This window comes from Orbicella faveolata, unplaced genomic scaffold, assembly GCF_042242905.1.
Source record: "Orbicella faveolata isolate gen_17 unplaced genomic scaffold, um_ofav_v1 contig_13, whole genome shotgun sequence".
NCBI lineage: Eukaryota > Metazoa > Cnidaria > Anthozoa > Scleractinia > Merulinidae > Orbicella > Orbicella faveolata.
In genome coordinates, this window is record NW_028301540.1 from 11,168,085 (window position 1) to 11,190,153 (window position 22,069).

A 22,069-nucleotide genomic window follows, 5' to 3' on the forward strand; every position below is an offset into this window, starting at 1 on the left:
GCGAACCTCCTAGCACTCTCGGCCTGGCACTATATCAGCAAAATTATGAATACATCATAACAAAACAAAACAAAACAATTGGAAACATAAGTAGGACAACTTTTAAGTCAATAGAATCCAGCCAAAACTTTCTTGTGGCAAACAATAAGAAACGCAGTTACAAAACTGGATATAAACAAAATTATCTACGGTAAGTTTTAAGTTTTCGGAGTGGGACAAACGTTTAAATTGTAACAAACAAAATCCTGCATATATTGTGCTTCCAGGGCAGAATCATTTTGACTTTTTTATGACCTTGCTATCTTCAAAACCCGGTCAAGCATATGGAAGCTGATCGAAGGAGACCTCTTCATTTTGTAAGCAATGTATCCACGACTTCTTCATAGTTTCCTTTGATTGCTTTAGCGTTAAGTTAGAAAGAGAATGCTACTGAGTGACTGCATCGTATGTTATCTCTTTGAAGCCGCATTTAAAGATTTCTCAGTTATTTAGTGTTCTTTCTTAAAATAGATTAAAATAAAATAACATATGTAACAACATTCTTCATAAAATATTATGTATTTCCCAAATCATTAAATTACACATGGGTTTTTTCGTTTCAAATGAGGTCACAATCATGATAAATTAGCACTTTCATCATTGCTGGCTCGTTTGAGGATCTTTACAGCTATAGCAACTGTAATAAAGTTTAGTTGTTTTGTTTGGAGTCTTGAACTTTGAGCTTTTTTTGTTGTTGTTTTTTTTTTTATAGGTACCGTTTTTATTTCAGTTATTGTTGTTAATACTGCTTCTGCTGCTGCTGTTCTTTCTTGTTTTTGCTGACGTTGCTTGTTGTTGCAACCGTGATCAAAAGCGAAAAAAAAATAGTTTTAAGGATTACTGGCTTCATAATCCTCGGTGTTGTTTGTGATTTATCACGGTCGTTTGTAAGCTTTCCTCAACAGAAACAGGAACGATAAGATACGGAATCCAACAGTCAAAGCCAATAGTATGGAGATATCAAGCATTATGTTTTCCTGCCAAAAAAAAAAAAAAAAAAAAAAAGCAAAGACGATGCAAAATGAGCGAGGTTAACCAGTCATACCCCAGAGGCGGATCTTGGGGGGGGGGGGGGGGGGATTTGGGGGGTTCGGTCGAACCCCCTAAGTTTAAAAAAAAATGAGACATCATTACATCCTGACTTGGCCTCAGAATGCCGGAAATCCTATTTCCGAGGACCTCAATGTGAGATATTTTGCGGTGGAGGATGTCCCCAACCCCACTACAGGGGAACGGCGGTCCGTATTTCGAACCCCCTTTTCTAAAATCCTGTATCTTCCCACCCCCCTACTTGTTATTCGCCCCTGTTTTATAATGACCCTGATTTGTGAAAAGTGTTGCATTAAAAAGGCACATGGGAGGTATCTTTGGGTAATGATAATCAGTGACTGATTAAGGAATACCTCTAGATGACATCTTTTCCCATGAATTCCTAGACGCAAAAAATAGAAATTGCAACTAGTCTGCAACAACTGGTTATAGAACAAAGATTGCCAGGTTATGGGTGATACTGGAACGGAGTGCAAGCTTCGATATCGATTTAATTCTAACACATGACCGATAAGCTCAAACGTAATTGAGGCAAGAGTGCTAGAGGGCTCTGTTAAGGAATTCATATGTTTTACCGACCTTTTTTAAGCCGAGGTAATCAAGGGCCTCTTGTCCATTATGAATACATTTCGCATCTGCTCGATTGCTTTGATCAGAACAAGCTGCAAAACGACAAAGGATGTGTATGTCAGTTACTTAACGAGACTAACAGACCTCAAACTGGGCCTTACTAATACTACCTGTACTTACTTACTAGCGGCTCGAGCCGTGGCTGGGGACACTGTATTGTGTCCTTGCTCAAGACACTTTACATTCAAAGTGCCTCTCACCTGCGATGTACTAGCATCTCATCCAGGGGGGAGTGGAAATACTCCTTGCCGCTTAATTAATGCTACAGAAACCAAAGGTAAACAGCGACCTGGTGGGCCACTTGGATTGTATAAATGCCGGGTATAAATGGTTCGTATTGGCTCATGTACGTGTAAACAGATGTATAAACGGACACCAACGAATTAAATACTGGAGGGAAATCCTGCAATGCACTTGCATCACAGGGGGAAGTAGAAACCCAAGATGCTGCAGAAACCGGAGATCAGCGCCCTCCTGATGGGCCACTTGGTTCATATGTAGACTTTACCTTATTTCTTTTAGTACTTAAGTCTGGATAACGAAAAGCTGAATGTAGTCAAATCCGAGACAAAGCCGAAGTCGATTAGAAGTTTCAGAAAAATTTACCTGAAGAAAAAATTTTCATCATTGCTCACGTGATTGTTTTGTTTTTCCAAATTTTGTCTACCATTGTTATGGCCCAATACAGCGTTTTCAGCAAACTTGGCCAGTAACCATGAAACATTTCTATTGGAACCAAAGAAAGTGCTTACATGAGAAAAGAGTTCAACTCCCACAGGATTGGTTTGGAACACCAACATGGCCGCCGTTTCATTGTTTTGGTCCCGTGCCGTCATGTAAAAACGCTCTATTGGTTAGTTATGTTTAAATCCACACGAGGTTTAAAAGGTTCAAAAGTCGGGATATTTGAATTACTTACTTATGTTTCCATAACCGTCCCACTGGTTGATATTCATAGCTTCAAATCCGTAGTTAAACCAAGATATGTACTGCAACCACGAAAGCCAGTTTGGTACCGTCCTGAAACAAAGAGAAGAGGAAAAGAATTTACCGTCGTAACCGTTGACAGTGAAAATAATTATCATATGTCTTTGAATATATTTGTCAAATATTTTCCTAAAGAAACTAAACGGATTGATTAGGCGAAATCTCGTAAAGGTCGGTACACACTAGGGGACATGTTTCGCGGCCATGCAGTTTTGGCATGCAAAAGGTCATGCAGCGTGGACATGCAGAGGGGAAATGCAGCGGGGACATGCCGTGGGGACATGCAGTGGAGACATGCAAAGGGGACATGCATATGGGACATGCAGAGGGGACATGCAGCGGGGACATGCAACGTGAACATGCAGAGGGGACATGCAGCGGGGACATGTAACAGCAAATGATTTCCTTGTGTGACATGCGCGGTTTTCCAAAAAAACAAAATAAAACAACAACAACATCAACAGCAACAACAATGTTGCGGGGACAAAATTTTGTTAAATTCGTGCGTCATGAAGCAGGAACAAAATGAACTCAATTTTCAAAATCGCATCGTGCACACTGCTCTTGCAAACAGTTCCCCTACAACTCATTTTAATTCCTCAATCTGCTTCGTGTACACCAGCTTGCGTATTCACGTTCCGGCTGCAACATGCATCCTATGGGTACACACGAAGCGGCTTGTCCCCTCTTTACGTCCCCGCAACATGGCCCCTGATGGGTGCTGACCAAAACTTACGTGTTTTTAACGTAGAAGCCACCAAGGAGTAACAACGGCAAAATTAACGGCGCACTTAAGGCAGATGCAGCCGCGACGCTTGGTGAAACTGTGGACACGAAATACCCTGAAAAAATTAAAGAAAATATGATAGTTAAGAGAATAATGCTACCGTTTTTCAAGTTCATTTACCGAACCACGCGACGTACGAAACAGAGCAAAGACACTACAAAGCCTCGTCCTCACTACGCCGGAGAAATTTGAAAACGCAGCTTTATTTCTACGGTTAGGCCTACCGTCCATACTAATCCCTCACGAAAACGAAGCTTCTCAAAACGCTGTTCAAACCGGACGAATTTGAAAACGCCGGCTTTCGGTTTTGGCGTGCGTGGAAAACATTTTGAAAAGGAAGCTTTTCGAAAACTATGACGTCACGATAATCACGTGATTTCCTTGCATGCACGCGTTTTCCTCACACACAAATCCAAAATGACAGGTGATTGTTGCGCCTTCAGAGCAGAAACGCCGTTTTAAAATTTCTCCGCCGTACATGTAGCAGTGTGACGGGGCCTAAGAAACGTCTTTACTGAAATACAACATGGGAAGACTACAGATTATTCTCTAGGGCAATTTACTAAGGTTACCAAGTCAAGATCTTGACCATTCCTATATTGTCCTTGCTAATATTGAATTAAATCAGTCTAAGAATTACAAATAGTGCAAATAATAAACCTCTGAAAAAATCTACAAATTTTATGACTGCAATCTCTGAAATACTAGAGGCAGAGTATTGCGGACGGATTGTCCTTTCAGACGATTAAAGCCGTTATGACTTATGTTTGTTTAACAAATACAGCCAAAAAAAATGAAATAATCCTTAACTAGGGATAGCGAACAAACCGTAAGAAACAGCAACCATGGAGACCAAGGCAAGTATTGCATACGCGAAGAAAAACCTAAGTACATCGCTCCGCAAACCTGAGAATAAGAATACACATGTTTATGTATGTAACAATTGCAAGAGAGCGGGTTTCAATTAATTGTCAATAAAACCAAAACTAAAGTTATTACTCTTGCCAATCACAAAAGACACAGGAAATTCAGTTAACAGATTAACAAGCGAAGTAAATACGTGTGGTTGACGCGAAGCGCGGGAAAACGTGTGTGAGCGAGTCACGATTGGTTTTGATCTTCTGGAGGCGGCTTGCCCGAGTGGTTTAGGGCGCTGGATTTGAAATCTGGAGGTCCCTGGTTCAAATCCTTCAACCTACCGCTATCTGGAGTTGTTCTCGGTAGTCCCGAGTTCAACTCCTCGACCATAGCCAACTGGTCAGCCTTCCAACAGTAGGGATTCTCAATAGTTTATATTCTATTTGAAACATTTGTTTATTTATTTACAGTGTCCCCAATTAGCACAACGGTGCTAAATATTTGATACCTAAATAATTACCTTTATCATTCCTTTTTGGGTGGTGGGGGTATGAACTAGATTTTAGTACCTTTCCGATAAAGCGACTCATGGGTTTAAGCTGGTTTACAACAACTAACGGGGCTGCTTTTTGGTCCTTACTATTTCCTCTGTCGCCACCAAGCGACCAAAAATGTCCCCGCCCCAGTGGACCTTTCAACCGATGTCACTCTTTTGCCATTTCTTTTCTTTCCATTCAAGTAAAAAATAAGCTTCACTGCGCAATTTTTCCGCCAACTTTAGTAGGCATACGAAGTTTCATAAGAAACCGTTGTATATTCGTGAAAATATGGGGTCTAAAACTTTTGAAATGCATGTCAGGGGGGGGGGGGGGAGCACATACATTTCTTTTGGAAAAATTCGGCAAGTTTGTAATCCGATATTTGGACGAGTTTGCTGCGGATTCCTATCAAACTTCGTATATTTACCAAATTGGGCATGATAAATTGATCTCAGTACGGAGGTGGATTTTGTCAAAAAAAAAAAAAAAACAATAACAACAGTATCATATAAACTTTTGTTGTTAAGTCATCGTCGCTGCTTTCATGTTATATTGTTGATATTGCAGGACATCGCATCAGTCTCTCCAGTTGCCGAGGCAATAACGTAACAGACGCCTGCAATATCTACTCACCAATCATCCAGTACGATATGGCAATCAAAATGAGTGGATTAATAAGAAACAGGGGCGCCTGCAATTAAAAAAAAGGGAAGTCAACGAATGCAACGCACGAGTAGTTGGGAATTTCTTTTGGAATCACGAGTAACATAGATCAAGCAATTGCAAAGAAAAGTTGAAATATGTACAGCTTCAGGGATTGGAACTCATGAACTCTACGTTCCCGTAAAAATGTCTTAAAACGAGTTCAAAAGCCTTTAGCATTTATAATTGTTTTCGGCCATTTCTGAACGTTTCAGTGATTTATTTTGTACGTAGATTTTGATGTTCACTCACCTCTGCAAAAGTTTTGCTCAGGAAATACACATCTGTACGATATATTCCATTGTTGTGTTCTCTTAGAAACACAGAAAGTTCCACCGGAAACGTCTAACAAAAAAAAAAAACAATAGAAGGGAAAAGAAAGAAGAAATAAGCGATCCGTTGAACTGTCTTGCGCAAACTCGGATCGCTGTATTATGTTTAAGTAGACCGGTAACCCGGTAACATGATTCGATTGATTATCTTGGGCAATATAAACTTAGTCTGCGGTGTGGAAGTGCTGCCTGAATTAAAATTTAAATCCTTTTTTTTCTTCCTGGAGTCATTGAAGTGTCATGAAAACAAGACGCCATGTTGGTAGAACTTATTTCAATGTGAACAAGTCACTTGACAAAACTCGGCAGGTACGTACTACAGTCACCAAAACAATCAATTAATCAATTATTAGCTCGTATAGTGTGATCGTCCGGGTAAGGGTAATTCTGAAAAGAACTGTTGTCGGTGACTGGTGCTCGCACACGGACGATCACACCATACGAACTACTGATACTCCTGGGTTCAAACCATTTACTATGTAACCAATTGTAAAGTGAAAATCGGTAGACAGGATTATCGTTAATATTGACTCGCGTTAACTGGCAGCTCATTTATACATCTTAGCAGGGAAATGAGTCAAACGGAGAGAGTTAGCTGAAACTTTAACTTATAGCCAAGAAATAGCCGAAACGTTTTACTGATAACTGAGATTATACCACTCTCATTGATATCATCAATGAGTAATTGGTAAAAGCTTTGAGCGGTTTTCAATTGAGTGTTGTAAAACCAAAACCAAAGTAATCACTCTGGCCAATCACAAAGGACATGTTGACTGAGAATGCAGTGAACCAAACGAAGCCCGAGGTATATACGTGCAGCTGACGGGAAGCGTGGGAAAGTGTGCGAGTCACGATTGGTCTTGGTTTTACTTCTGATTGGATGAAAAAGTGGCGTGAGTTTTTTAAGCCAATCGTGTAGCGGAGAAAGTACAAAACCTATTACTTTTTGGCGAATAGATCAAATTCTCTTCTACTGGCTCCTTAGTACCCTAAAGTTGTTAAAAAGTCACTATCAATGAAAAACGCATAATTAAATCATGACATGTCCAAGTAAATAACTGATAGATACTCGAATCTAATTCGTGGTTTCTTTGTTATCATACGTTATTGACTTTTACATAATAAGTCAAATTATTCTCGCATTTTGATTGGACCTTACTTACTCGAGATTTCTATCGCGTGATGGTTGACGAGGGCGTCATAAATCTACTAGTTGCTCAAAACTTTATCAAAATCCTCTTCACAGACACCTCGAAAACGCGAAGGAGTGGCCTGCATTTTGGTAACAAAGGCACAGTGCTACGCTACTCACTATCTACAACACAATAGATAGCGAGTAGCGTGGCCAGTCAGAGAACAGCATTCGTGATAGACTGTTAATAGGTTTATACCAAAACGCGATAGAAACTCAGAACTAGCACGAAGAGAATCTACATTTTGACGATCAAAGTAAACAAGTTGTTTTCTTTTCTTTCGTCCCGTTATTCTCTAAGAGAAATAGAATACATGCTCTCCTTTTTTCTATTATAGCAACAGTCGTGGAAGGTTGGGAGAACTCGAAAGAACACGCGTCTTTCGGCTCGTGTTCCCACAACATTTCTAGTTCTCCCATACCGCAGACTTCCCCTCGTGTTTCTATAAGAAGATGGAACACGGAATTTGTTTTCTATTTCTTATTTAGAAATGGGCATCATCCCTTCTGCGCATTTGAAAGATGAAAGTGTGTCTAAAACCGCATGGGTTATCAACGTGAGCGAACTCTTTGGAGTTGGATTGGCTATTCCGAGCTTCTCCTTGGGTTTCTGTAACCGGGATTTATATAATAAATGGTTTGAGAGGGAGTACCTTCAGTATAAGGTCTGTATGGGAGATAAATCATGTTACCCTATGTTCTCTTGTTCGGAATCGCTATCGTCATAACAATTTTAGTTTTAAAACGATCAGCGCTGTTACTCACAAAGATGACGGATGAGATGTTGTTGAACGTGATCGACGTCAGCAAGAAGAAAATTGCACCAGACACATTTGTGATACCGGCCTGGTTTATCTCAGTTTTGAAGTAAATTATTCCTGCTAAGAGACCTATAAACTTAGAGAAACAGGCAACACAGTAAGAAATAGAGTAAACTTCATAAAGGTGTGATTTGAATGTAATGTATTAAACATGGATGACCGTAAAGGTAAATCAAATGATGAAAAATCAAAATGTTAAAGTAATGACACTTACTATACTCTGGTAGAGTCTAATTCGGAAAATAGTGACATCTCGACCGTTGGTGAGCCATGAACGCCAAAGGACTGAACGGAACTGTTGACACCACGACGCTTTGTACCTAGAACATCGTAGAAGATCAATAAATCGACGAACTTAGTTCAAAAAATGATAGACAAGCAAGGCGTACAAAAAACAAATTAGAGTATTTCTTGTTCAGTTCAACTTGTTCTTTACTGCAAGCTCGCAGTTGACTTTAAGTTTGCGGTTAAATTAAATATTCCATCTACAAAATCTTACAGGGCGTGGAGAAGAATCACGACGTACTGCTAGCATTTATATGAACGAATACAAGTACACCATTATTCAACACGTCTGATATTAAAAGGATATGTATAGCTGGTTAAAATTTGATTGCCATCGCATGATTTGCTTTATTATTATACAGCAGTAAAAACGTATACATGCTATGTGCAGTCATGAAATAGTATGACGGGGCGCGTGAGCTTAACCCGTTGACTATAGTGAAAACCCTTAATTCTGTATTATTATTTATTATCATTATCATTATCATTATCATTGGTATTGGTATTGGTCTTGGTATTATTATTATTATTATTATTATTATTATATTTATAAAACATTTTTGATAATTTAATCTTACGGTGAACGGGTATATACTTCATCCTTGAAGGAGTCCTACAAAGAGAGTAAAGATGTCGTTAAGGTTTTTGCTCCTTATAAATAATTATTTTCACCCACAATAACGAGGTGCAAAGATACACAGGTACATGTATAAATGCAAGTTGTGATAAATTACACCATTATCGTTTGCTAGTCAACTCATTACTGCCAGTTGCCACATTTACTCAGGCTTACTAAGGAACTGTAGTTTATACTATCCCTTATTTAGTCTATACTGTCCGTTACTTACGGGAAGAGAAGTAGACACGCGATGAGAAAGAGGAGTCACTTACTGTCCAAATCCCACTATGGTTAACTTCATTTGAAAAGAAGGAAGATCTACAGTTGTCTACAGTAAACGTAGTCGTCATTATCGTTATAAACTGTCTGTCACGCAGGCTTCAATTTTAAAACAGCTGGTGGATTGTCACGTAACGCCTTGCCGGACAGGAGCGTTGCGTGACGTGACGTTTCAGTGTACCTGCCGCTCTGCTGGCTCTGTCTCCTCCGTGGCCTGTAACTCAGTTTCTCGGTACGCATCACAGATATCCTGAACGAAAACATTTGAATTACTATTACATGTGACCGCTGTTATCTCTTGCATACTGTACACAGTCGCCAGAGAAAGTGCCATGAATGAATCTAAAGCGCACCCGCACTACAGGGTCCTACAGATTCCTTTTGAAGGCGGTTATGCCTACAACAGTTCCGTGATGCATCAAGACAATATGTTTTCTCACTTTATAATTTTCATTTTTTTTTTCATTCATTCTCCTTCATCTGCACAATGTACTTGTTTGCGGGTATTTGTTTTTGCCGACGAGGCAGCCCTGTTTGACAAACTTCTACCATAGATATGACTAAGACATATTTCTCAACTAACGGCTACTTATATTTAGAAGAAATGCATCACCGATTGCCTTCTCTCGATTAGTTACGAAAAGCTGGTATAATTTTTGACAAAAAGATTTTACAGACCCGTCTATTCTACCCTGGGTTTTTGAATGGGAGATTTGGGAATTCCGAAACTGTAGTGGGAGATCCGCTTTTTGTTTTGTTTTTGTTTTCGAATATTTTTTTTTCTTTTTAAATGAGAATTTTACTAAAATTGGCCAAACAACAAGTATTTACTCTGATCTAACCTGGACTCTCTTGCTGCAGTTTTCCTCGTCACCAGGCACAATTGCCAATGTATGAACAAAGTGGTCAGCGGGATTGAAATTGACGGGGCAAGGGTAGCCAAAGCTGTGAGAATACATCAAGATTAGAGTAATTCTTTACACGTGCAAATAATCTTGTCACCGTCGGGTATACAAGCTAAGGGGGTACCTCCATGTGCTCTTCAATACGGAAACTTTCTGTAGGCGTTCGTTCTTCTCTCGCAGAAATTTGATCTGTTAACTGTTTCTCCTGGTCGTTTGACATTGCCATAACAACCGTATTTTGTCACGCATGTCAAGCCAAATTGTGTCTAATTGGGCAAAATTGAACCGGCAATAGATTTTGGTGAAACGTCTTTAGAAAAGACGGTTGCCATAGAAACGTAAGTTAAGTGACCAATTAATTGATACACCAAAATTTTCCGTGATAAATTTTAGGAGAGGCCATAGAGTTTGGTGGCTATAGCTTACGTCACGGTTTAAGTCACAAAAGGTTTGAAGTCAGCGCGGACATTTCTTACTCTTTCTTACCCCCCAAATACGGCTTAACAGGGTTAACCATGGACTAAAATTCCTGAGAGAGCAATTCTAGGAAGGCAATAACTAGCCAAACACAAAAATCATGCGATGGATTTGATTGGTAAAAATGGGATTGGTTCGCAAATAATTGTCTCATTTTGCGACAAATTGGCTTTTTTATGTGTAGATATTGAAACATTTCATTGTTTTAAGAGAAACTTACTTCTCAAAATATTGAATGGCGTCAGCTCTGGAGCCCATGTACGCTGTCCTTCCCTCGGCTAACAACAGAATGCTGAGAAACAAAAAAAAAAAAAAAAAAAAAAAACGTTCGGCTTGGCACGACTTCTTGACATGCGACGTATTCACTTGTATGTATATTGTCTTTTTTTATTATATGGCAAATTACTCCGCGATGAATATAGCACAATTCTGATTGGTTCCCTGAGCGGTTCGAAGTTTGCGACACGAACCTCTGATATGGACCGCTCTCATTGGCGAAAAACCCTCTGTTCATCAGAGTGCAAAAAATAGAAAAGCTGCGTTTTATTGTCTTGCACAAAAAATATAAAGAAGCCAAAGTTATATTAAACGCTCCGGTTATTCGAGACACTTGAGAAATATAGACGTTTTCTACATTTCTCAAGGTTTTTGAAATGCCCGTCGTGTTTTGCAAGAGTATAACAGTTTACTTGTCTTCTTTATTTCCTTAGTAAGAGCAAAGTGTATAGATTACTTATCGATGTTTCAAATAATGGAAAAAGACAATAGGTAAAAAATATCATGAAAAAATCTGAAACTGCTGCTCCACCTAACTCAGTGTCGGGCATGGTGGCGCTAGTTTCTTCTCGTATTCGTTGAAATGCCTAGCTTTTGTATAATACTACTAAATGTTTGCGACGAGCAATAAGAAATAAATTGTTCTCCCCAGTTGATGCATTACAATAAAATTCAAAAGAAAACGAAAACAGATAACTGGCTTCCTTGTGCTTACGCTTCTTCCAAAAGAACTAACAGTCGCACATAATATCATTAAACTGTTTCACACTAATAATACCGTCACGTGTTACACGGCCCCGTTTTTTCTACCCAGATTTCCTTAGCCAGAAAATCACGTTGTGAAATATGTAACCCTAAGGGATATTCTTAATATACCTGTCAAACATGGCGTACACCTCAGACGAAGGCTGATGGATGGTGCAAATGATGGTCCTTCCCTGAGCTGCTAACTGTTGCAGTGCTGCGACTAAACTCTGAGCCATGAATGAATCAAGACCAGATGTTGGTTCATCAGCAAACAGCAATGGAGGATCTGTGATGACCTGATGAATAACAAAAGGGCAGTGTCAGTATATATTCTAGTTAAGCAATACTTTCGAGTGGCATACCATGGAATATCAAAGGCTTTTGTGCATACCAGGAAAATAAAAGTGACAATTGAAATACTCCATGGAATACAACGAGAAAGTGTTGCATAACTATTACATATCCTGCCATAGAAAATACAGTGGCCATCACAATAGAAGCAGCGCATGATTGGAAGGCTGGGTGTAATACCTTCGCAGTTTACAACGGCTTCCCTGTATTCTGATTGGCTGTTGTTCTCTCTGTTTGTAACACATACCTCAGAAGCAAATGACAGTCTCTTCTTTTCTCCTCCCGAGATGCCACGCAACCTTCCTGGTATTCCTATGTATGTGTCAGCGCACTTTGTCAGGCCAAGCTTTGGAAGAAAACAAATAGCAGTGAATCAGCCTATTCCCTGGATTCCACTTTCCTGGTGACTCGATTCGGCCGAGAGAGATTTGGATGACAGTTCTATTTCAGGCTATCCAACCGAAACTCCCCTCCCTTCCCCTGACGAGATTTCTTGTAGCTCCCCCATCGCAATAGGAAAAAATTCCCTGCCCCTACCCTACCAATTCGCAGGAATCCAATTACACTCGCGGGTGAACAGAGAGAGCGAGAGAGAGAGAGAGAGAGAGAGAGAGAGAGAGAGAGAGAGAGAGAGAGAGAGAGAGAGAGAGAGAGAGAGAGCTACACACACACACTTTGAGACTGAAGCGTCGTGCCCAAGAACACAAAACATCAACCACAGAGAAGCTCGGACTCAGAGCACTGGGCCTTCACCTCAATCAGATGATGTGCATACTTCATGTATGATTATACCTGGAGTATCACTTCCTCGACGCGTTGTAGTCGCTGCCGTTTGGGAACTTTTTTTTCCAGGCGCAGAAAAGCCTAAAATCGTCAAAACATAAATTACTGAGGGAATAACACCATTACATTTAATTGCAATTACTTTTGAACTACTTCATGGTATAATTTATACAATGGTTAAATACGTAGCTTGCTTAATTCAGTCCCACATAATTACTATGCAGGGAAATTTACTGCTTTTCAGTATAAATGAACTAAGCGTTTACTTTACATTATTTTTAACTTGACCACGGGGATAGGACGCAGGGGAAACCGTCGTTATTTAATATTTCTTCCAATATTCCATATCATACTAACATTGTCTAAAATATGTTAACGTGGAAACAAAGCAATGCGGCTTTTGTTGCACCTTTTGCATGTCCCTTGTAGCAGGTACTTCAGCTCTAAGCCTTGACTGCTGACAACAGGCCTTTCCTCTTAGGATCTGACGAGTCTTTATCCCTCTCTTTATCTCTTTCGCTTGTCTCGTCCTTGTCCCCTCTCGTCATAAAAACCCTCGCCCCTCACTCCCTTCATTCAGACTGCAAATAATCTGCTTTACGCTAGACTAACCTGAAAAGTCAGATGTTCCCTAACTGTCAGAGACCCAATAAAGAGGTCCTCCTGTTGAATGTAAGCAGACATGGTGTTAATCTGCAATCCAATTGGATGATCATTCACCTCTACAGTTCCACGGACTTCCATCTGGCTGATGTTACGATGAGCTAGTACATTCATCAGAGTGGTTTTGCCAGCTCCACTGTAAAGCAAATTCAATCGATATTCTTAACTCAGTGATCAAGGGCCAAAGTGTAAAATACCCTACTGTAGAGGGTTCTAGATTATTCTAGCCTAAATTATGTAATCGTCCCGCCATAGAGTCCGTCTCTGAATGTAATCCGTCTTTGGAACTACTAGTCCAAGATGAAGGTTCTGAAAAACAGACCGATGGTACTGAAAAACAGGTCGCATTCTAATATAGTATTACAGGTGTAGTTCTAGTCGTTCTTCCTTGAAAACCTGTACATGTATGCTCACTCAGATATGGCCGTAAATATAGGATGGAGTTTGTCCCCCAGATAACCCAGATAAATATAATTTCACTCTCCAAGAATGATCTATAGATGTTTCGCAGTGTACATAACGAGCCAGACGTTCTTAGCAACCAAAAAACAGACCTGGGATCCCGTGGAGACGTAGAACTTTTAGTCCTACATCTCCACGGGATATCCAGTGGCTTACAACATTCCAGGGTAATCATATCCCTGTCGGTGATCGTTTATGTTTCACAAAACGCGTCAAGTTTTGCACGAATGTGTCATAATCCTAAAGTGTGAAATTATATTTACTGTAAGACAATTCCATCGTGTCAGGAAGATACAAAACATTTTAGTAGTCGGCGATTCGGGAAATCGCGCGACTGACGTGAAAAATTTGGATTAAAAGAAAAAATAACGTTGAAACAATGTGTTTTCTAGGTTGGGGCGCAAACGCCAGTTTAAAACTTAGACTTTCTGATACATTTCTTACTCTTGTAAAGCTACGGAGCACGTATAGATGAAACGTTTTCGCTAATCTCAGTTATCACTGTTATTCAGTAAGCGAAGTGACTATGCCCAACAGCCCACAATTGCCCGAGAGTCAGAAATGTTCTCAGATATTCCACGGAAAGCCTGATTGAAACTTGTTTAGGGTATTCTCTGTATACATGTTTGTTGCTTAACGATTCCAAAAATAATCTGAATTTTCTAGTATTCGAATTCGAAGATCATGTGCGCCGACACTTTGAAAATCAGTTAATGTTATGGCAGTCAGGAAATTATCTCAAAAACTATGACAAAGCTCTCAACAGCGATAGAAATCTCGAGTACATAATGTAATTCTGTACGAGAAATGCCGCGCGATTCTGGAAACAGCACGACGGAAGAATCACTATCACGATTTTGTTACATATCCCGAATCACTCAGCAACTGTATTGCATAGACTTCAGCCTGGATGAACCAGAAAAGGATATGTAGCATGTTCCTATAATGTCACGCACGACGGAAAAATAACTATGACGATTTTGTTACATATCCCGAATCACTCAGCAACTGTATTGCATGGACTTCACCCTGGATGAACCAGAAAAGGATATGTAACATGTTCCTATAACGTCACGCACGACGGAGAAAATAACTATGGCGATTTTGTTACATATCCCGAAGCGCTCAGCAACTGTATTGCATGGACTTCAGCCTGGATGAACCAGAAAGGATATGTAACATGTTCCTATAATGTCACGCACGACGGAAAAATAACTATGACGATTTTGTTACATATCCCGAAGCACTCAGCAACTGTATTGCATGGACTTCAGCCTGGGTGAACCAGAAAGGATATGTAACATGTTCCTATAATGTCACGCACGACGGAAAAATAACTATGACGATTTTGTTACATATCCCGAAGCGCTCAGCAACTGTATTGCATGGACTTCACCCTGGATGAACCAGAAAGGATATGTAACATGTTCCTATAATGTCACGCACGACGGAAAAAATAACCATGGCGATTTTGTTACATATCCCGAAGCGCTCAGCAACTGTATTGCATGGACTTCAGCCTGGGTGAACCAGAAAGGATATGTAACATGTTCCTATAATGTCACGCACGACGGAAAAATAACTATGACGATTTTGTTACATATCCCGAAGCGCTCAGCAACTGCATTGCATGGACTTCACTCTGGATGAACCAGAAAAGGATATGTAACATGTTCCTATAATGACACGCACGACGGAAAAATAACTATGGCGATTTTGTTACATATCCCGAAGCACTCAGCTACTGCATTACATGGACTTCAGCCTGGGTGAACCAGAAAAGGATAAGTAACAGGTTCTTATAATGTCACGTACGACGGAAAAATCAATATCACGATTTTGTTACATATCCCGAAGCACTCAGCAACTGTATTGCATGGACTTCAGCCTGGATGAACCAGAAAGGATATGTAACATGTTGCTATAATGTCACGCACGACGGAAAAATGACGATTTTGTTGTTGTTTTTGTTTCTTATAGTGTCACGCATTACTGAAAAATTATGTGGTTTTTGTAAAATATCCTGTAGCACTCGGTAACGTAGAAATACTACGAGGACGTTTGCGTGGGCAAACCAGAGCAGATTTATAATATGTGGCTACATGGTGATTTTACTATATATCTGGATTCGTCTTTCAGAAAACTGGTGTGCACTGGACTTCAGTCTAGGGTCTAACCCACGAATGAAAATAGTGATTTAACATTTTAGTAGCTATCTAGTCCCCATACAATCTAAAAGCATGACAATGGGTGTAAGTTATGATATAAATGAAATATTGATCGGAAGACTTAACTTGGTACGTTTGACTTGTTGAGTTTTGAAGCTGTTGTCGTGATTCGATGTTCTGGGAGGTTGGTCACGGGCAGCGCAAGCTGAAAACACTTTCTGGTTCTCTCCGTCGTTCTTGGGCGAATATATTCATGTATAAATCAATCGTGGCTGGCGGTTTCGTTTGGTTTTCAAGAACTGTTTTATGGTTTAAGCGAAAACCAATCCAAATGTATAGTCAGGGCAGCTCCTTTGTTTCCCTTCCCGTGAAAAGAAAACCCACGCGCCTTCTTTAACTCCTCGAGGCAAATTCGATTGGAGACTGGCTCAATTTCACACAAATGCGTGAGAGAGACACCATATCTTCTAACTCAGAGGCACATCTCGTTTTGTGTCCGTTTTCAACGACCGATGACGGGTTCATTCGAAGTCGAAGTCTTTTTTATATATGGCCGCCCAATATTCCCGCGTTATGAAAATTTGTTATAAAATATCAATTGTGTGGCCAGATCATATCTGAAAATAACCAGGTTACTTTTGTACACAATTACTCTCACTGAAAGCAATTATCGCTAACCACAATAGAACCGCAAAAGTCTTGCGATGACAGCAACCTAACAGATAAATGACATCACCCCATAGCAACCGGACCTGGCGAATTTTTGAGCTTCCGGTTAGCTCTGGCTCGTGATGATAAAATGGTTTTAATCAGAATAATTCATTATTTTTCCTACCTGGCGCCCATGACTGCCAGCAAAGACCCAGCTTCTACTTTTCCACTTACTGCCAGAAAAAAAATCATACAAAAATACAGTATATAAAATTATGGAGTAAAAGCAAATCAATCAACCGCTTAATCCCTCAATCGTTAAGATGGTGGGTTACACAGTGAGAACGACCTTGTTTATTTATACACGCACTGAAACCATTAGTGACATTACTCAATTGCGTACTTTGCAACCATATTCACCGATGCCATAAACGTATAACCCTGTGTAGAGGTCACAGTAATAGAGATTTTAGTTCACCACTAAATCATCTCCAATCGTTATTGGCTTAAATCGTGCCCGTCCGAGGAAAATACCCAGATGGATAGTACTCGTCCCTGAAAGTTTTTCTGTGAATACGTGAACCAGGCTTACAGAAATAAAAAATTGAAAGACGCAATTTGTTGTACTTAGTGGGTTTTTGTCTGTTTTCTTTATTCTGATTTTACATTTGGCCATCAAGCCTTTCATCTAGCAAAAGTTGAAAATAATTCACTATGATTTTTGAACAGGCGCGCTGAAGAGAATTTAGTTGTGAACAATAAAGACAATAGTGTGTTTTTTGTCTCGAAACTATAGGTCTGATAGTTGCCCCTTGGAAATCTGAAGTTCTTCAAACTAGCATATTGCCCCTCCAAGCTTTGCTTCCGCGGGGTAACTATGGGCCGATAGTTCCTTGACAGTAACAATGTATTGTTTAAATTGAGATGGAGGGACTTCCATTTTTTAGCGAATCTTCCGAGATAATCGGTCTTGTTATGTTTAAAACAGTGCACGCAAGGGCTGTCAAATCATCCGTAATCAAAATCTGCATCGTCATGCGAGTGTGTGTAATTTAAGAGTCACATGATTTGATAGGACTCACGAGCTTTCATTTCATTGACAGACAGCCAGTGAATACAAGACGACCTTAATTGTTCTGTGACTACAATACACACGTAATATACTTTGAACAACAACGAAAACTCTCAGCCACTTAAATACGATGAAAATGGAATTGAAAATGGATGTAACTAACTTAGCGTTGGACATTCGGTTCGATTTTGGATGCTTTTGGCATTCAACAAGCAGACATGCTTCTACTAGTAAAAAATGCGTTTAATGCTTTAATTCCTCTTCATCTTTGCATGCAACATTCGAATGAAGTCAATGAAGAAGTTAGGGCTTGATCATTTTAAGAAAGTCGAAACTTTTGTTTCATATTATAGTGGTGTTTTGAGTTCGATAACAATAAGGTATTTGACTTCTTAACACATTACCCTGCCTGCGTACAATTTTCTGTTTTTCGAGTCTCCCGTAAACAAGTTCCAAAGCTATCCTAAATATGTCACTTACCATTAAACAAGACTTGCTTGGTGTTGGGCAATGCGTTCTCCTCCGATCCGAAACACAACCGCTTCAAACATGACGGTCCTGGCAGCTCCACAAGTACATCGATGTGCTCCCATGAAATTGAAACCCTTTCCCTAGCGTGGTCGATAACTGAGATGCCGTTTGTCCCGGCGTCCCTGTCGTCTGAGGAGAAGGAGAGACCACTGTCTATAGAACCTCCAGGATCGAATGTGGAGTAACCCTGAGCTTTGCTATTTCTTCTTCCGTGTAGGAGCGATTGCGACTTGCCATTGTCCCCCATGACAAGACGGCAAACGGACTCGTGTAAGCCTTTCCGTTTCGTGCAGAAAGCGCTTATTCAGGCTCTCAAAAAGCGATTATGTTACTAACCAGGTCACCTCCAGAACCTTTGAATCACGCATTAGGTTACATAAAGCTACATAAGCAAAAGGAATGTTTATAGCTTATTCTTGACCTTTTTTGTCAATCCACAAGGAAAACATCAAATAGGTCACGGAACTAAGTAACCAGTTTGAATATTGCCGATTTTCATGTGAGTTCATCATATTCCGAAAAAAAAAAAAAGAATTCTATCCCTCTGAGGTTTTTTGTTGCATCAGATCACATAAGACCTAAGACCTAAGACATAAGACTTGATGTCTTTTGCCCTGCAATTGTGTGACAATAAAGTGGCGGCCCGAGAAGGCTCTTGCGTAGGTCACTAGATGACTTATCTTTTAAGTTTTTGCTAACTGGACGATTCTTGCATTAGAACACCGATGGTTTATTACGTCCCAGAGGAGGGCGGTGGTTTCCCAAAAATTTTGTGTTTGAAAACTGAACCCCCCCGAAAAAAATATTTCAGATAAAAACTAAACCTCCCTTCTCAATTCTTGTTTTTAAACATGTAGCCCTCCCCGGCCCCCTTTTTTTGAAGCAGAATTCCTATCCCCATTTTTATTTTTTTAAAATCCTAGTAAATTCCTTATAGCCGCTTGTACAACTCTTGATAGTAATGAGGACATTTCCCAAACCCCTTTTTATTCTTTTAATCCCTCTTTAAACTTCCTAAAATTTCACTTAAATTCATGTGTACCCCACCTTAAACAATGTGATCGTATTTGCCTTTATTTCATTAACGGCTGGTTTTCACATGACGTCACCAAAATTCGAAATACAAAACGATTGATCTTCCTGAGATTTTACTTAAATGAATATTTAAGAGCAGCTGAAAACTAATATTCATACAAATTTTCGCTCCGAATGGGTTCTTGGTTTTGCGATACATACGCTTGAATTTCTAAGCTTTTGCGGCATTGACTTGACGGCCGAGAGAGCTGTCATGATGGTTAAAAAACTGACTTATTTCAGGAAATTTGGCTATCAGAACAGTTCATGTCTTAGAAAAAGTATTATTTTAATGTTTTAGAGTTCCTCGAGGGATAAATTCACGCTTTTGTAGCAAAACTCAGTGACAGATGTTTCTGTTGGTTTCCGTCCGCCATGTTGGTGCCCATACGGATGGGCACCAGCATGGCGTCTCCATACAAATCTCTATAAATTTGGGTAAAAAATTTCTCCGCATATCTCACATAAGAAAAATTGCTGTGACCAGAATTTTGGCGAGAGTCTTTGCATATTTACCTTCTTTCATTTCCCAGATTCTGGACTTTGTCTATTGAACGGTTTTCATTTTTATTTTGATATATTTCGAATGGCGTGACACTGAAAACCAGCAATCAGTCTGACATTGCTGATGTAATGAAACATTTGCCACTCATGCTTAAGGGTTCTCCCATTTGTATTAAACAACGAGTGATCGTGTTCCTTCATTTCATTAATTTGGCTTTCTACTTGATCTAACAAGTGATGTTTCTTTTTCAACCAGACCAGCTAAAACATTTCCATCATATCATTAGGGTGAGGGATGTAGCCTTCTTCCAGCCGATTACCAACACCTGCCATATTTTCCGATAGCTCGAAAAAGATGACTTTTCTCAAGTTTTTCCTTTCTTTTATACAAATCCCATTGCCTTAAATTTTCCTCTGTAAAGTACCTGCGAAAAAGTGTTTTCGTTGGAACCAGCGAACCAGCATATATGAATGAAATTCTTTCAAAAGATTGTTGAAAAACCGTGTGTCGTGATGGCTTTGGCTTTATTTGGGAGTCACCCAAGATCAGTATCCTTCCATCCTTCAAAACTATACTTGTGACAGTTTGCTCTCTGTAAGACTAAAGAAGAAATATCAGAAATTTTTAACGCCGAAATCAAGGTGGAATTTATCTTTTCCTGTGTAAATAACTTACGAAAACATCTCATTACTCGCGTACATACATGTCTAAGACTGCCGGCGTGGGCTGGAGCGGGTTGGCGCGCGCTGGCGCGCGCTGGCGCGGGCTACCGCGGGCTACCGCGGGCTACCGCGGGCTACCGCGGGCTACCGCGGGCTACCGCGGGTTACATCGGGCTGGCGCGGGCTGGCGCGGGCTGGCGTGGGCTGACGCGGGCTGACGGGGGATGGCACGGGCTGGCGCGAACCGCCGCGAAAACGGGACTGGGGTGGTTATTACTGATCATCTGATACAGTGGGCTCATCATGATCCGGGCAATATTTGTTCCCTGCTCGATGAAATGTTTCTGCCTCTATCCCTACTCTTGCTTCAAGAACTGCCAGCGAGAAATTTTCCTTTATTTACTGGATTATGTTATAAAACATGTTGGACTGCCGTTTCTGTGTCAAACAATTTGACCCCCCTCACGTTTCTTACTAGTGAAAAATTTACCCCCCCCCCCAAAAAAGAGACTTGTTTTAAAATTGTACCCCCCTCCAAAACCACCGCCCCCGCCCCCGGGACGCAATAAACGATGGTTCCCTAGATAAAGTGTTAGTTTTAATTTGTCGGAGCTGTAGGATGATCACGTTTTGTTTTAATATCGACACTCAACGACACTAACTGTAAACTAACGCTTATAAGCTCCTCCGATTATTCCCCCCGCCCCTCGGTTATAAGCCCATCTACTTGTAATCTGAAAAATACCTCCGGACATCAACACCTGGAGCTATAGCTCGTTTCGAACGGGTTTTTTAATTCCGGGTATACCCCTCCTTTTATAAGCCCGCTTAAAAATCCTTACGAAGTTCTATTATCCCAGGGCTCACGTAAGCGGCAGTTTACGGCATGTTTCTGTGGCTTTCCGGCCGCCATATTGGTGCCCCTCTGAGGGAAACTCTGTAAATTTTGGTGAAATATTTCTCTGAATAACACGATTTGAAAACCGTGCAGACCTAAATCTTTGCAACGTTGTTTATATATCAATCATCTATCATATATCAGATTCTCTATTCAATTTGTCGCCGGAATGGTCACCGTCTTTATTTTTGATGGCATTACGCTGAAAACCAATACATGTAATATCATCGTGCGTTACCATGGTTACCGTTGCCACAGATCATGGACTCGAACGATGTGAAAGTCACATGCAACCTGATATAATTTTATTTCCACTTGCGTTCTACAAATCGCTGAGTTAAAAGTTAATTATGTCAATAGACCTTTTTCGACTGGGCGGTTTGTTGTCCCATTTCAGACCATGTGATGATACTCTTGAGAATTCTTCCTTTCAAATTTTCAAATAGTCGCGTGCATATGAATAAATAATTTTTAGATGGATAAAAGAACGATTCTCTAGAGAATATCACGTGGTCTGTAATGGGACAACAAACTGCCCAAGCGAAAAAGGTCTTTCGAAAAGACGTTTTATGATGTAAAGTTTATACATAAGTTGAATGAAAATTGAACGGACGTCGTTGTAAAGATGTTTTGGCACAACTTTACCCTTGGTACAAATCGGTAATTTCTTTTTTTTTTTTCTCTGGCGCATGGTAATATAGTATAAGATATAAAATACCACAAC

General features: G+C 40.1%; 1 protein-coding gene across 1 annotated transcript; it reads right to left on the reverse strand.

Moving 5' to 3' along the window:
- Positions 1 to 539: 539 nt before the first annotated feature.
- Positions 540 to 18,561, reverse strand: LOC110062650 (protein white-like). The gene is made up of 19 exons (XM_020769594.2): positions 18,156 to 18,561; positions 16,788 to 16,836; positions 13,272 to 13,458; positions 12,669 to 12,740; positions 12,124 to 12,222; positions 11,655 to 11,821; positions 10,723 to 10,794; positions 9,963 to 10,065; positions 9,302 to 9,370; positions 8,801 to 8,835; positions 8,152 to 8,257; positions 7,882 to 8,013; positions 5,845 to 5,937; positions 5,524 to 5,581; positions 4,322 to 4,399; positions 3,443 to 3,548; positions 2,639 to 2,739; positions 1,669 to 1,751; positions 540 to 1,016 (listed from the first exon to the last, which is right to left on the reverse strand). The coding sequence occupies exons 1-19, from the start codon at positions 18,451 to 18,453 to the stop codon at positions 915 to 917; spliced, it is 2,010 nt and encodes a 669-aa protein (XP_020625253.2). The 5' UTR covers positions 18,454 to 18,561; the 3' UTR covers positions 540 to 914.
- Positions 18,562 to 22,069: the final 3,508 nt, after the last annotated feature.